Genomic DNA, 17,023 nt, shown 5'->3' with positions numbered 1-17,023 from the left:
TCACCAAGGTTGGAAAAGACTGTGAAGATCACCTAGTCCAGTCATCCACCTATCACCAAATATTTTCCACTAAATCATGTTCCTCAGTGCAACATCTAAAAGCTTCTTGAACACTTCTAGGAATGGCAACTCCACCACCTCCTTGAGCAGTCTGTTCCAGTGCCTAACCACTATTTTGGAGAAGAAATTTTTCCTAACATCCAACCTGAATCTCCCTTGGCACAGCTTGAGGCCATTCCCCACCAGGATGATAAAGCAAGCCGGCTCATAACATTTGACTTTGGATCAGTGTCTGCGAAGACCCAGCTAACAGAAACACTCCCACTGAAATAATAATGCTCAACTTTGTTGAGGAAAGATTTGTAGGATCTGGATTCTGGTTCATCAAGTTTCAGTCCAAAGCAAGTATAACAGCCATGCTATAAACATTAGAAAAACAGGGAACATAATGGAAATACTGAGACAATCTTAACCACGGAGGCGTAAGGAAGCACAGTGTTGTAATCTGGCAGTGCTATTTTGACAGTGGTTATACAATAATGTAATCCAGGCCTGGCACTTTTAGCTAAATCAGCATCAGTATCACAGAAACACAGAATTGCAGGGGTTGGAAGGGACCTCAAGAGATCATCAAGTTCAACCTGCTAAAGCAGGTACCCTACAGTAGGTTGCACAGATAGGCATCTAGATGGGTCTTGAGCATCTCCATAGAAGGAGACACTGGGCAGCCCATTCCAGGGCTCTGTCACCTCTACTGTAAAGAAGTTCTTCTGCTTGTTTGTGTGAAACTTCGTATTTTCATGTTTGAGGCTGTTGCTTCTTGTCCTATCACTGTACGCCAAGAGAAGAGAAGAGCCTGGCCTCATCCAGTTGCCTGGGCAGAGCAGAGGGGGAGGATTACCTCCCTTGACCCATGACCACATTCTTTTTTAATGCACCCCAGGATACCTAATTTACTTAGACCTTCATATAGTCATTCACATTAAAAATCTCTGCTACTCTGATATATAAACCAAGACAGTTTATTTCTCCCTGATTTATACCAGACAAGTATATGTTGAAATACACAATAAATAGGTAGAGTATTAAATTGCTGAGGTAATGTTTCCTAAGACTTTTCTTCAGACCACTATTTACTAAACAATATCACAAATGCTATATATCCTTCAGAGTGTTAATATGTAACCAGAACAAGCAGAGAACATAAGAAAGGTGGAGAAAAGTTAGATATATAAGCAAGAAGAAGTGAGTTATTGATTTTATTGACTGGTCTGTTAACTTCTGACATTGCAATAAAGCCTTATTTATTTGTATACAGAAGACTCAATTACATAGATACATATCATTTTAACAACTGGGTTATTTACAGCAGAATTGTAGCTTCATAAATAATACAGTCCTGAATTTCTCAAGCTGATGTTTATCCATTGTTACCATTTAGGGAGTTGTGGTATCCACAGACACTCTTTGGAGTCATTCAAATAACATTAAGTGAAAGCAGTGCTATTGTAACAAGCAGATTTGAAGAACGCTAACATGTTGAAATAGTGTGCTTACTTATGACTGAAAGAGGTTTCAACCTCTTTCATCCTGTTTACTGTATGCAGCTGTAATATGAACAAGAACGTCAGTTGTACATATTATGGCGAAGGGATGGATTTTGCACTGAAGCTCTTTGAATTCCATTTAAATTGAGAAGATTGAAAGTGTGAATAGAATTAGTTTTCAATTTGTTTTAGTGTGTTTTTAATCTAGATTGAGTTTTGAACCCACATGTCTCTTTCTTAAGGTTGAATTTACTTAGTGCATTACTGTCTGTATTATCAGCAGGTTCTACAGAACAATCAATCTTAGAAGTCATAGAATCATAGAATCATTTGGGTTGGAAGGGACCCTAGATGGCCATTTGGTCCAACTCCCCTGCAATGAACAGGGATACCTATAGCTAGATCACTTTGCTTAGAGCCCCATCCAGCCTAACCTTGAATGTCTCCAAGGATGGGGCATCCACCACATCTCTGGGAAACCTGTTTTAAATCTCCCATCTTAATTTGAAACCATTTCCCCTTGTCTTATCACTACAGACCCTGCTAAAGAGTCTGTCCCCTTCTTTCCTATAGCCCCCCCTGAGATATTAAAGGACTGCTATCAGGTCTCTGCAGAGACTTCTCTTCTGCAGCTCTCTCAGCCTGTAGGAGAGGTGTTCCATCCCTTGGATCATTTCTGTGGCCCTCCTCTGGCTGCACTACAACAGATCCATGTCTCTCCCATGCTCAGAACTTCACACCTGGATGCAGTACTCCAGGTGAAGTCTCACCAGCACTGAATTAAGGGACAGGATCACCTCCCTCAACTTGCTGACCATTATTCTTTTGATGCCGGCCAGGATACAGTTGGCTTTCTGCACTGCAAGGGCACATTGCTGACATGACCAGCTTGCCATCCACTATTGCTCCCAAGTTCTTTTGAGCAGGGTTGTGCTCTATCCTTTCATCCCCTAGCTTGTACTGATTGTCAGGATTGCCATGATGCTAGTGCAGGAATTTGCACTTGGCTTTGTTGAAAGATTCTCTTGGGCTCACTGCTCAAGCCTGTCTGGATGGCATCCTGTCCCTCAGGCACGTGGATCGCACCACATAGTTTGATGACATCCTCATACTTGCTGAGGGAGACTCAATCCCACTATCAATGTTATTGATACAGATGTCAAAGAGCACTGGTCCCAGTACTGACCGCTGAGGGACACCAGTCATAGCTGATCTCCATCCAGATATTGAGGCATTGACCTCCACTCTCAGGGTGTGATCGTGCAGCCAGTTCCTTGTCCACTGAACAGTCCAACTGTCAAATCCATATCTTTCCAATTTGGAGGGAAGGATGTTGTGGTGTACAGTATCAAAGGCATTACTAAAGTCCAGATAGATGACATCAGTGGATCTTCCCTTGTAAACCGATGCAGTTACACCATCTTACAAGGCCACTAGGTTGATCAGGCAGGACTTGCTTGACTTCCTACATCTAGAAATGGAGAGTAGGAGCTTTTTGTGCCAATGTGAGAACACAGGGAAAATACGAGGAGGCTTTTTGTCAAATATGTTATGAAGTTACTTTGCAGAGCTTGAGTGTAGTTTCCTTCAGCATGGAGGAAAGGCATCTCTAGAGCCCCACGTGCAGACACTGCACCACAACAAATGTACTTGCCATAAAGGTAGGACAGATGATGCAAAGTCTGTAACTGGAAGAATCTTCATGTTGATAATACTTACCAATGTAACCATTCTAATTTTACACCCTCATTTTGTCCGGGATTTCTCTAAACTCTGAGATCCTAGCGATGCTCTCCATGTATGAGATAAAAGGAGCTGACAAAGATCTCACAAGAACTGTTTGATAGTCAAGCCTAATTTTTTCTTCAGTTGGATTTGCACGTGATCTCTCAGATTTTTCCTTCCTTTATGGCAACTATGAGGAATGGTTGATGGAAGAGTCGTCTGTTTTAAACCAAGCCTGACTGCCCCTCAAAGCCAATCACACTAAAAGAAGATATTAAGAAGGTGGTAGCAATGTATATCAGGTGCACTGAGCCCTGTGTAGGCTGCTGAGGGATCTGACTAGTGGGAAGGGTGGGTCCAGAGTCCTATTTGCATGCTTTGCTGTGGCCAGAGGGAGGCTAGGTTCTGCCTCTAGACACTGGCTTACTTTTATGCATATAGCTAGATTCTTCTAAAGGGTTACTCAGGACAAAATCAGATGGTACAGTTCTTACAAAAATATAGAACAGTTAAAAACTGTTTTCTTTGAAAGTGTTTTTAGAAGAAATTGGTGATTACTTTTTGCCCAGTTCCAAATTATGTTTAGTAGGCACGTACGCATAGCCTGAGATCTGACATAATCCTCAAAATAAATAATATGACAAATGGAAGCTGATGTTGGTTTTGTGTTGCTGTGTAATGGAGTTAGAATAATGACAGGACAATCATATAACAGAATTCTGCAAAGCCTTCACTCTGCTTGACTTTAAGTGAAAGTAAAATCTTAGAAATGAGAGGACAATAAAATAATGCTTTGTAAAAAGGATAAAAGAATAATGTTACCTAAGTCTATTAGTGACATAACACACTATGAATGCACTTAAATTAATAGCATCTTTTACCAGTAGATATTTTTCAATTACTGTAATGTTGAAAAAATAAACACAACAAGAATATAAAAATGAAAGGGATGTAGGAGACTAATTTGTTTGAAAATGTGTGTCTATATATAGGGAGGCATCCACATAAGAATGAACACAAGCTTTCAACCGGATTAGAAACTGTTTCTATATTCCATATAGTTTAATTCTCTCTCTCTTTGAAGCAAATTGCCTGACACTGGCTTGGTATTCTGGCAAAGCTAAGCCATGCAGAATTTTTTTTGCTTATTTTCTTCCTGCACAACATGCTCTTACAAAAGAGGTCTTGCCCGTGACAAGGGGTTACTAGCCAGGAAATCTTCCATACAGTGTGACTGTCCTGGAATATACGTCTGTTACATGTGAAGCTTTTTAACCTGTGCTGTGGCTTTCATAGAGAACTAATCCAACGCAGGTGAAATCCAGCAGGAATCTGACATAAAAGCAAGGTCAAAATATTCCTGGAGTAATAGCTAAATGTTTGTAAGCCACTCAATTCTTTATGTAGGGTATTTTTATTGTGTGAAAGACTATCTTCGTGGTTACTACAAATTTCTACACTTTGTCTAGCAAATAGCTGCTCAAATTTGGGAGACAGGCAGGATAAGATGCCAGCTACTAGTTCCCTGGGTCTGGTTTTTTTTGTGTGTTGTTTGCTTCTGGTGTGCAGAAGAGGAAATGAACGGAAGGAGGGATGAAAAGCCCTTGTCGTGTGTTTTAGACTTGATTTTGTGACAGTCAGGCTTGATGTAGCTTGCAAGACCTCGCTGGCAGAACAGATAAAAAAAAAAAAAATAAACTGTTTGAGAACTCTTGGCAAAGCCCCTTGTAAACAGTCACTAAAGTTGATTTCAGACAACAGCAAAGAGACGGAAGTTAATTCAGTTCAAGACTTACCAGATCTGGAGGCAATGCGTACCAGGAGTTTCTGCAGCTTGCGGCCACGCTTTCATTTGAAATAATGGCCTACCCTGCTGAGCCCCATCAGAAGGACTTGCTGAAGGTATCAGGCAAGGCAAGCTACTTTAGAAGGGAGAAGGCTGTTGAATTTTTGTAGCTCAGAATTTCTGAAGTGTGCAGCTAAATAGGTTTATAATGCAGACCTACCTGCATTGTGATTTAGCCTGATCTAGGAGCATGGTCTCCTGCATACAGAGTTGCTGCTGCTGCTAAGGCTTCCTCCTGGATCCTGCCTGGACTCCTGCAGCATGCTGCTCTGTGGGACAGCTCTGTCGAGAGTCTCAATAAAGTCTGAACAGCTGAACAACCTGTAATGAGACACTTGATGGAGCTGCCCCACAGGGCTGTGTAAAGACCACAGCAGAGAGTGTGAAATTGTTAAAGACACCGCAGGGATGAAACCAGACAGTGAGCTCAGTAGCAAGAGTGATAAACCAGTGTTGCTTGACCATACCTGCTGGACAAGGATGCTCTAGGTAGGCGTTTACAAATGTTGTGGGGTGCATTTCACTGAACACTGGCTCTGCTGACTATGTGAGTACCCGAGGCTTTCACTGAGTTTAAATGAACATTTCCTCCCTTAACTGAATATTTCCTGCTCACCGAACCAGACAATTTGAATTCTTAAACAGGTTCTCATAGATTGGATAGAACACTACCTCATCCCCTCTCCACGTTAGTGATTTTTCTTTCCATTTCCTGGAAAATGTGGGTTAAATTTGTCATTAGATGAGGTCAGCCTGGTCCTTTGTAAATAAGTCTATCAGCATAGTCTCTAAAAACAAAAGATGTCAGCCACACTACCCTTGTCTTCTCCCTAAAAGCCTGAATTATTGCACACTAGAGGCTGTCCACATGTTTCGCCTGGCTTTTACCAGCCTGTAGTGCCAGCAACCAAGCCCATAATACATAAATTGCACAAGGTTCCCCAGGCAAACAGCAGTGTATATCCTGATAAGGTACCATCATAGCACACCTCGTCTGGGGGAATGCCTGGGAGTCAAAATGGGAGGGTGAGTGCCAGGGAATTGGGCTTGTGGTGAAAAGCACGACTTGGCCTCTGCTCTGTTAAGAGCAAAACAGCACGCACAAATAAATGCTGTAAAAATCATATAGAAATGTTAGTTAGCTATAGAAAGATGGCAAACTGTGGCAGTTGTTCCAAAAAAGATCATCTTTAATGTGCTCACTCTTTGGCATTTAGTGAGCTGGCAGTGATGGAAAGAAAGGGAGGTTTAATTTAGAGAAGCCTCCTGCCCTTCTTAGCTAGAGATCAGCTGCCCAACATGAAATAATAATGCATTCAACTGTCCATCTTCTGGTAAGTAACCTTTATCATCATTGCATTCACCAGCACTATCAGCAAACAGTGAGTATGAAATGTTGTATGAATTCAGGGAAAACTGATAGGGTCATTGTGACCTTAATGTGATTATATTTGTGCTAATGCCTACATTATAAAAGAAACTTGAATTCTCAATATGAAGGGTTCAATTCATAAAAAATGTATGTACCATTAACAAGGGATTTTTATGCAGTGTACTTAGGGGGTGAAGAAAAGTAGAATGAGCCTACTTTGAATAAAGAACACACTTTTGCAATTATGTTCCTTCCCTTTTTCTGCACTAGCTACGTTCCTTTTCTCACACAAAGTCTCTAAAGTGGAAGAACATTCACACAGACACCAGTAAGATTTTTTTTTTAAAAAACTGAGTAAAGAAGAAAGAAATAAAAAGAAGACAATTAAAGAGGAAAAACTGAAGATGTGAAAGAAAATTTAAGGCAGCTGGCAGAGTTTTGCATGATTGTAGTTTTTTTTGTTTGGTGGTAAATATGGTGGCTGCCTATAAGAAGTTCTCTGTAGAATGAATCACTTTAATAGCTTAATTTTCATTATAAACAGTTGTGATGGTTTAATGTTATCAGTCCTGATCCAGAAAGATTCAGGTGTGTAAATGCAAGCTAAGCTCTGAGTATATATGGGTAATGAGCACAGTGATTTCAGCTTGCTTGTGTCTTCCCAGAGCTGATTCTTTAGGAGAAAATATCCCCAGGGACCAGAGAAAGGCAAGGTTTAGTGCACTGCTGGCAGGCTGATTTTGAGCTCTGCTGTAATTTTGGTAGCTTTGCTGTAGCAACTGTGTGGCAGTTTCAGATAAGTAAAAAACTGTAGGATTTTACTTACTTAGGTCCTGAATGATACAGTCAGTAAAGCAAATCTGCTCTATTCATTCAGCTGTCTAATTCAATCCATCTTAAAGGCAGGTTTTTTAGCTGTTCTATACAAGATACTGTATTGACATATATGTCAATATGATAGATCAATATGGTGTTTCCTTATCATCCCATAAGCATTTTCAAAGGTAAACTAGAAGATTTTTGTCCGTAGATAGGTAGGGGAAAATTACGAGTCAGGCTGAAGTTGTGTAAGTTGAGACAAAGGAGAAAAATTGACATGGTGAAAGAAGAGCACAGTATTTGGATGCTTTACTAAAATGATCAGCAATAAATAGTTGTAACGTCGCTGTGTGATTCTGTGATAGGTTTCAGAGTTAACAATTGCTGATGGTAATTCTGCATGGGCCCCAATCTCCCAACTGTTTGGTTTTCTTTGTGAGGCTGAAATCACTTCCTAAAAATAAAAGCTCACAATCTGAAGCAGAGATCAGCAGGAAAAGGTGAATTGCGTACTGAGCTATGGATTTAACTTGATATATAGAGAAGTTTGATAGGATCCAGATGAGTGAATTATATGCAGCATCTCAGTCATGGGCTGGAAGAAGACAACTATCTGACTGCTAAATTAAGTATGAGAAGTCCGTGCTTGAATACAGACCTTTCAGTGGGCGATTCATTAATCTCATTGCATTTCTGAGTTTTAGTTTCCTTTGCTAAAGTAACAGGAATATCTCCATTCATAACTGTAGGATAATGCCAGTTTAAAACAAATTCAACCTGAAATCTCAATTTTATATTCCCCGAGTATTGTAAAATGTAGATCTGTTTGTGAATTTCTGTGTAGTAATCTGTTCAGTATTGATGAGGTTATTTGGAAGGGCTTCCTATCTACGTGTCCAACCTCCCGAGGCAGAAGGAAAACAGTGAAACTAAGAGCTGCAGTTGGTGCTTTGTGGCAGAATGAGGATTGTTTGGAGAGAATGGTTTGGTTTTTTTTCCATTATCAGCTGCACCTTTTTCCTTCAGCTACTAAATTTTGTCAGCAACATTGCTCCTATACAATTGCTGACAATTAATTGCGCATTCAAGAAAGAGCTGAGTTTCTTTAATCAGAGATGATGGACTTCTACTCACAGTACCTGATAATTTGAATATTACCAGTCAGTCTATTTCATTTCTTTAAAAAAGTTACCTTTTTTTTTCCCCCTGCTAATATGGCCTATGATCTACATACAGCTATGTTAGTTACTCAGACAGTGAGTTTATTGGTTTTTAAAATATAAGACTATTTTTTCACTTTCATGATTTCATTCTTAAATGTGAATCTTTAGTGTGAATTGGCTCAGTGAGGAAGAAAGAAGTCTACTCTTGATTTCTTATTAGAGATAAATACAAGTAATGTGACATTGTAGAACTGTATCTAATAATTTTAATATAATATGGACTTTTGCTTGCAATGTCACATTCTTTTATTAGTTTTGATTCATTTAAAATATTTCCTTAAATTGTTATTTCAGAAGGATTTATATATTCTTTTGACTACTGCTATTACTGCATTTGATCCTGCTTGCTTTTCAAAGTACTAGAAAGGGATAGCCCAGCATCTCCCCAGTTCTGATACAAACACAAAACACATTAATGTTGGATTAATTTTTGGAAAACCATAAAGAGATTGGCTGTGTTCAGATCACATGCTGAGGTTAGCTCCATGCTGTGCTTTGAACATTGGCTTGGGTGAGCTTTGGAGCAGAGTTTGAGAGTTTCCTAAACCACATAACTACAGCTGAAGAGATCTGGGTGCCTAAACTGTGCTGATTTGAGCATCTGGATCTGAGTCTCGACATCAGTGAAAGGGGGATTGGAGTGGTCCCTCCTTTGTGTAAGGGGGCACTGAGATAAAAGCGTTTGGAGCTCAGTTACCTGTTTGTCTGCTGAAGATGTGTGCAAAACACAATGAAGGAAACTGGAGTGCTTGGCTATAAGTAGTGCTTTTACAGCTGTAATTTCACATTATGCTCAGAGGCCTTCGGATATGGAGGTTTTTTTTCCCTGCTGACTTTCCTCATGTGGCTTTCTCATTTTCAAGCTATGTGTTGTTAAACAAGGGTTTTGCTTGCTTTTGAGGATTTTATTTTCTTTTTTGATATGGGGAGATAAGGGTTGCCTTTCTTTTACTTAGCTTTATTTCAAATAATAATTTATTTTAAGAGGGTTATTTTGCAATGTTTACAGTGCACTTCAATTTTTTATTATGTCATGCCCTCTCAGCCCCTTGGTGGGATGAGAGGTGAATGTATGTATTATATAATTTATAATTAATTAATGATGAATCACATATGATGAATACTGCTTATTAAATATTAAAGCCTTGTCTACAGCCATTCAGTAATGGCAGCAGCTCACCTATCTTTTCCTGTGGCAGTACTGAGCCAGCTCACTGAGCTGGGCTAAGAAGGCAGCTCTCAGTTACAAGCGAAGTCTCAGCTGCCTGCCCAGGTCTATAGTGTCAAGAATTACCTCTTGCCTTCCCCTTGCTCTAGGTGCACCAGCAAGAATGGGTGTAATGAGAACACCATCTCCAAAGCCTGGTTGAGAAATGAAAGGTGTTACTGGTAACCCCCCAGGTCCAATCCTTGCTGCAATTCCATTGTAGATAGAAGAGCGCACAGCACTGGAGGGCTGCCCAGCATGAGGTGACAGCCTGGGTCTGGGCAAGTGGAAAATCTATGCTAAATTCTGACAGCCTATTTTTATTAGTAGGGAGTGGAATTTAGACAGTGGAATTCATCTACCTGCAGAGGTCATTCTAGCATCCCAAATGAGCTCCCAAATCAAAGTGGGAATGCTAAGGGGAAAATAATGCAAGGGCTCACACTTGCCAGGTGAAGCCAGTGGTCTTAAGAAGGCTTTTTTTCCAACTCAGCAGCAATGAGTCTATGAATCAGAAACAGTACATGAGACAGAGCACTCTCCCAGCTCTTTGGATTTCTGGAACTCGGAGGGATCTACCCCACTAGCATTATTAGGTAGAAAGGGAAAAGCAGCCTTCTAACAGGGTTTTGTGCTGTACTTTGCCTTTCTGGGAGCTCTGACCTGTGATCCTCACTGAAGACCATATGCGGTGAAGAACAGATGCTGTGGCTTTGTGCAGTGCAACAGAACTTAATCCTGAAATTCTTGCTGCTCCATGTTTACTGACAGCTTGGCAGGCTGCTTTCCTTGTGTTTCAGAAAAAAAAATAATAAATGAGTTGAGTGTTGTAGAAGGAGGATTGGAAGAGGCTCAAGTACCTTGTAGGTGAATGAGGAATATCTGAGGTATATTATGAGGAATACATAAAGTACGAGATATGAGTATGAGAGGAAATGTGAGAATTGAGAATTTTGTTTTGAGAATATGGCATGCATGATTTCATACAGGGTTCTATCTCAGACCACGTTAAGGCACATGCACGTGTGTACTGTTTTACTGAGGTACTTTCATGTGGAAAGCGAGCTAAAAGAAGCAGGCAGTGTTCAAGCAGTGGAATTAAAAGATGTATCATCTGCAGCGAGTGACCATATGAAATGAATGTAATCCTAAGTGGTTCCAATTACTGCAATGCAAAAGGAAAGGAATGCAATTCATTTTGGCTTTACGGTTCTGTGTAACCCACTTGTACAACATGCAGCTTGTGAGATGGGATATTACAAAATCCTTAGGGTACAGATAACAAAAAACAGTGGTTCTTGGCTGTACCATGAAAAAATACTGAAGCACAGGCATATTCCTTCAGAACTTATTTTCTGAGAACTCAAGCTTTAGTAATTGCAACAAATCTAATTCTAGTAAATATTTGACTCCAGATTTGCTCTTCTCTCAGAGCTTTCGTAGTGTAATTTAGTGATATGACAGATTATCAAGAGCTTGTTTTAATATTAACTAAATCACACGCAAAGACAAAATTCTCAGCCCTTAAAATTGCATAAACAAAATTGATTTGTAAGAGTTGATCTTAATGGGGAGTGATATATTCATTGATATTGAGTCTCTGATCTAATATCACTTCATACATGAGCTGTAATGAGAAGATTAAAAGAAAACCCTATAATATTATGTGGAAATTACCTAAGGTAAAATGGTGTGTAGTAACATAGCTCCTTATCATGCACAGGAGGAGCCCATACTGAAGAAAACCTATGTTTGGTCGTAGGGATGGGAGCAAGATTAGGACTGAAATGCATTTGAAAGAAACTGTTTTCATCAAGTCTCACATATCTAGTTACGCTTTTCTTCTCAGGTAACTCAGATGAGTAAATCGCACATAACAATTTTTGTGATTTGATCTTTTTTTGCAGGTTATTAGGCAATTGTTGGCATGCTCACCAATTATAGTAGGTCATCTAATTCTCATTATTAAATCGCCGTGGTCATGAAAATGCCAAGCATATTTTTACAGAATTCACCTCATAAAATGTCAGCAGATCTGTGTATTTTTATTACTTCCAAACCAGATATTTCAATAGAATGTTTGTAAGTATTCCCAAAGCAATGTCCATTTCTGACTTTGAGAACACACAAATATATTACAAATTAATCAGATTTTCTGATTTCAGCATAAGTCTGCACACTTATTGTTTAATCCTATTGTAAAATGCTGTTATGATTGACACCTTGCTGTAGAGATGGAAGTCAATTGAATAATATGTAGCAGTCAATTTTATTTGTACCTTAATGCGCTGAAGTATTTTTTCACATTTCCATTATTTATAAGCCTGTCCCCTTAGAGAATATATAGAAGAATTTGTTTTAAATGAGCTGATAATACCCTCTTTAAAATTTATAAGTATGACAGAATCATATCCCTTTTCCTGAGCACACCATGGTGTGCCAATAAACTGGTTCTGAATTGTCTTGCACTTGCTATTCATAGGACAAACATTGGAAAAGAGCATCTTGTTAAGGTTTACTCGGAATGGGATTTCATCCCCAGATCAGAAAATAACTAAAAGAACAAAAGCTATCATACTAACCGGGAAGCCTAAGTCATAGCCAGGATCTTCTTTTTGAAAGACCACAGTAGTCCTGCAGCTACTTCTGATACTTGCTGCCAATCTTTCAGCTTCAAAGGCAAATGTGGGCCTGATCTCGCCATCAGTGCTGGAAAAGTTTGTGAATCAATGCAAGTGCTACACCTGGAGGAAACAGAAGATAGGGACTTAGTTTTGAAAACATCTTGGTACTTTGTTGCGACTGATAGGGCATTTTTTCCTTTCCCTTTTTTCTTTTCAAATCTGTTCTGCAGGCTTCAGCGAAATCCGGTAGGGCTGGACTCTGTTCTGTGCTTAGCAAGTCATTAGTGCCCAGCATACAGTTTGATTGTTGGATATTGATCAATTTAATACATGGTGAAAAGCCTTGGTTTCACATAGTTTTGCTCTCCCCCCATGTGCAATTTAGAAAGCAAGGGAAATAGCTGTCATTTGGAAACATACTTGCTTTCACTTTCCATAGCGCCTTTTTATTGTGCATCAGAGTCTTTTCTGCCTCAGTAAGTGGCAAAAGAAAATTATTAAGATACAAATAGATGTGACTTGATTGCTTTTCAGATAATTTTTGCCTTCAGAAATTAGAAAGGCTGATGCTCACCTAAGCGTAGAAAATGCAGTTCCCACACAAGCAGAGTGCTCATGTACTGTATGTAAATTGATGTATAATGCAACCCACATTAGCTGGGTTGATGATAGCTTCAGTTTCACTGCTGTCAGATTTTTGTATCTCCTTGAATGAGTTGGCTGTTCTGAATGAATGTTAGCATAATTTATGCAGCTGATAAGTGATTTGAGTGCTTGAGTTATTGATAAAGCACTTTAACATGTCATTTTCAGCTTGATGTTATGTGACATCAGAGTAGAAGATAATGTGCCAGTCCCTAGGCTTGATATTAAAGTCGATTTCCTCTTTGGATTCTAGAGGCCAGAGGAAACACAGTGCTGTCTGATACAAGCCCAGGTGACCAGCACCAACCCAGTCAGTCCCATCCTGCATTCCCTGTTGGGCCTCAGGTCAGTATCTTTCCTTTCGACTAATTGAGGCATGCAATTGGATGAAAAATGAATAGTTGCAAATGATCATCTTTTATCTGTGCAATGCAGAAAATGTGGTTCTGTTTGGCTGTATTCTGTCTTACAAAAAGGGAACGTGGATGTATCTTGCGTATGCTTTAAAAGGTATTTGAAAGGACTAGCTTTCTGTATGCTTTCTTAAGATAAATTTAAGCAGCTTTGTATGTTTAGGAGGTTAAATGCTTTGAACTTCTTATATAAGTTATTTTTGAAATACAAGTCATGATTTAATATTAAAAAGCTAGTGCAATTTTAATGTAACCTTGTCGGCTCTGACAGTTCTGCATGTCACACGCAGCTCCTGCATTAGTAAAGGCATTTCATAATCATTTATATCAAATATTTTCTTTTCAGCAAAATGTAAGCATAATAGCATGGCTCTGTTAATCCTTTTAAAAAGTTTTCCATATCACTTCATGGTTTTATCAATCTTCAACTATACTCTAAGAAGATTCTTAATGTTCTTCCACTTCACGAAATTGTTTTGCATCCTGCTTGGTCTACAGAGCTTCTGGTAATTGCTGGTAACTGCTGCTTTCAGCTCTTACCAATCAATGTACAACTGGAAAAATTTGGGAAATATTAGAGTTTAGATACTTGTGAGCTGACTTGAGTTCAGCCGTCTTGTGTTCATGAATTGTTGTCAGTGCATGTGTAATACATTTTCCAGTTTAGATTCAACTCAAGTTGCTACCATGCTACATGGCAATATAAATTACAGTTTCAGTCTGAAGTGTCTGGCAGTGCTTTTTGGGTTGGTGAGAATGCGTGCTTTGAGATACTGGAAGAAGTGCGTGTTTGTACTGCAACACCGAAGGATCCCAAACAGAAGAAGTAATACTGTGTACCACTGAGCTGTGCATGGTAAAATAGGCATGCTGCTGTCTGTGTTTCATTACAGCCATTACTGACAGCCCAACAGTTAGCCTCAGCAGTAGCAGGGGTGATGCCAGGAGGCACGCCGGCCCTGAATCAACCGATTCTTATTCCTTTCAACATGGCTGGACAGCTGGGAGGCCAACAAGGACTGGTCCTAACTCTACCAACAGCAAATCTCACCAATATCCAAGGACTGGTAGCAGCAGCTGCAGCAGGAGGCATCATGACTTTGCCATTGCAAAATCTACAAGGTAAGTTGTGTTTAGCATTTTTCTGGCAGAGTCTTTTGCCTGTTTGTTTCACTTTGTCTCTTTTAAACAGAGCTGTCTCTTCATTCAGTGAAATGTTGCTCTTGATACTTATTGAAAGTTAATGCTTGCTTTAGTTTTGAATACTTGAGAGATGCTTGAGGGATATTTGCATTTTTATAAAACTGGAGTGGAGGTTGGGCTCTTACATTCTCTAGGTCAGTACTGTAAAGAACTTGAATGATTCATTAGGCTTTTCTGTCATCAGTGATCAATGTTCTCTACTCAGAGTTCGCTTCAGAATTTCAAATGGCAATGTGAAAATAAGTATTCTGTTTAACCATTGCTGATTAGAGTAGCTGACTGAATGGAGGCAGCTAAAAACAGAGTTTCGCTTTAAAATAACTTTCTAAATCCTGTTATAAAATAAGAGCTTTCTCAGTTAGCTGCCTGGGATGCACATTCTCTTTCTTACTGTGGGAGGTCTGCTTTACCAGTAAGGTTCTGCCTTACTGCCTTCCCACTCTCTGAGCTGTGCTGTGTTTGCAACAGTTCTGCCTTAAGGTGTCTACTGTAGTCTCCTTATTGTCTACAATCAGTCTGAAAAGCAGTTTTATGAGACACCAGGTATCTCTTCCACCTTAGTGTTCCATGCTGTTAGAACCAGTATGCAGTCCAAACACATGTGATATAAAATGCATATTTATTTACTGCTTATTATTTTGGTTGCTTCCCAGACAGCAGTTGGCTGTTCACATGAAAGTAATAGAGGTGTGAGCAGGCAATATCAAAATAAAACTTTAGCTCTTTCAAATAGTTGGTTTGTTTATCTGTGTGATTATTGATTGCTAAAATAAGTGGTAGAAAGTTTTCCTCAGCCAAAATATGAATTATATTAAGTGAATGCTCTGGCACTGCCCCCTAAGTGCTTCTCAGGTGATTGTACTGTGGGTTGCTGGCTATTTCCTGAATGGCTTGAAGCACCAAATCCTACAGGTTGTGAAACAGAGCAAAGGAAGAGACAGCTCATGTGCTGAACAAACTCCTTTACAAACTACATGCATAGTACTCTCACCTGTTGGAGCAGCTGCTTGCCTTTACCTTGTGCATGTTTTAAAGTTTAATGTCAACAGACCTCTCTTATCATAGTTGTAAATGGTTTTCACTTTAATGTTTAAAATAATGTCTCTCTCATACCATTAAGCTGCACCGAAGAACCTGTCATTCATAAATCATAGATGAAAAGGACACACTAATGCACAAATTTTGCTTGTTTAAAATTTGAGAGTGCATGTAAAGTAGGGAACTGGAGATTAAAAAAATAATGCAGGACCAGGAGCGGGTAAAAACAGATATAACAAAGTGAAGGAGAAGTGGCTTTTTAGCGTAGGTGGATGATGAAATCTTAATGAAGAAACAGGCATTATAAAAATGTATCCTTCTATTCTGGAGTGCTCCAGGTTATGGCTGCTGTGTATGTAGTATTATAAATAAACATAAGCTCGTGCAGTTCTTACATCATTTATTTGCCCTGTGTTGCAAAGCTGTTAGGGATTAAGTCCGGCAACCCTTGCTCTTTAGTTTATCCTTGGGTGTGTAATTGCTAGCTAAAAGGTGCAACTCTGCTACCAAACAAATGTTGCGAGGAATGGCTTTAACAGATGGAAAGTTTTCCTCTAATCTTTACTAAGGGACTTGCTGGGTCATCAGGTAGAGGTGGAGACAATCATATCTTCCGTGAAGTATCCAAATGTGACAACAACCGTGAATTAAGTTACTTGCTTTGCTGTTTGTATGCTTCTGTATTCTCCCCTCCCGTTCCTCTAAGCACCTCACAACTTCCCAAGAGTTGGATGACAGTGCTTTGTTTCTGAACAATGTCTTTAGCTGTGTGATATCATCAGTTCCATGACTGATTTCTGGTTCATCTTTGTTATGATCATTTGCAAGATAATCATAGAATGTGTGTTATTTTTTTTAGAGACAGGATTTTATAGTAGCGTTTCCTTCAAGCTGCTTTGGTAATTCATGCCCTGTGGGTAAAATCAAACCATATTCTTCAACTTTCTTCTCTTTTAAACCTATCTGTGTGGCATTGTCAACATAGATGACTGGGGGACATGTTTGCATGCTGTTTTCCAGCCTGTCTTATTGCTCCCATTCTTGTTAACATCTGCTGCCCCTGCATGTTCAGTGCAATCAAACTTAGATGTCAAAAGCTTCTTTGGCCAGGTTCTTCTCTAGTTTTCATTCTCTCCTCAGTAAAATCTTCATCTCAAACTAGACTAGCCAGGTAAATCAAAAGACACCCTACAGAATTCTGGAATAACGTAGGAATTCAGAAAATCTTTGATTTAACCCGCTTTAATGTGGGTAGTTCCACTAATTTTTGTATGAACTGTGTGCATAGATGATTTTCTTATGAAGCTCGGAATAATTTCATCTCAAGGTGAATGGACGGAAAATGAAAATTCTTGCTTATG

At 39.4% G+C, this 17,023-nt stretch overlaps 1 protein-coding gene across 1 annotated transcript in view; it reads left to right on the top strand.

Moving 5' to 3' along the window:
- POU6F2 (POU class 6 homeobox 2) overlaps positions 1-17,023 on the top strand; it is a 304,914-nt gene that overhangs the window by 113,766 nt on the left and 174,125 nt on the right. Inside the window, exons 3-4 of the mRNA XM_042834233.1 lie at positions 13,262-13,353; positions 14,315-14,543. Coding sequence (XP_042690167.1) covers positions 13,262-13,353; positions 14,315-14,543 — 321 coding nt within the window. The remainder of the gene's footprint in view (positions 1-13,261; positions 13,354-14,314; positions 14,544-17,023) is intronic.

Source organism: Centrocercus urophasianus, unplaced genomic scaffold, assembly GCF_019232065.1.
Source record: "Centrocercus urophasianus isolate 14NV4802_14NV808 unplaced genomic scaffold, USGS_Curo_1.0 seq_44, whole genome shotgun sequence".
NCBI classification, from domain to species: Eukaryota; Metazoa; Chordata; class Aves; order Galliformes; family Phasianidae; genus Centrocercus; species Centrocercus urophasianus.
The sequence above is the reverse complement of the archived record's forward strand: the minus strand, read 5'-3'. Positions and strand labels throughout refer to the sequence as shown.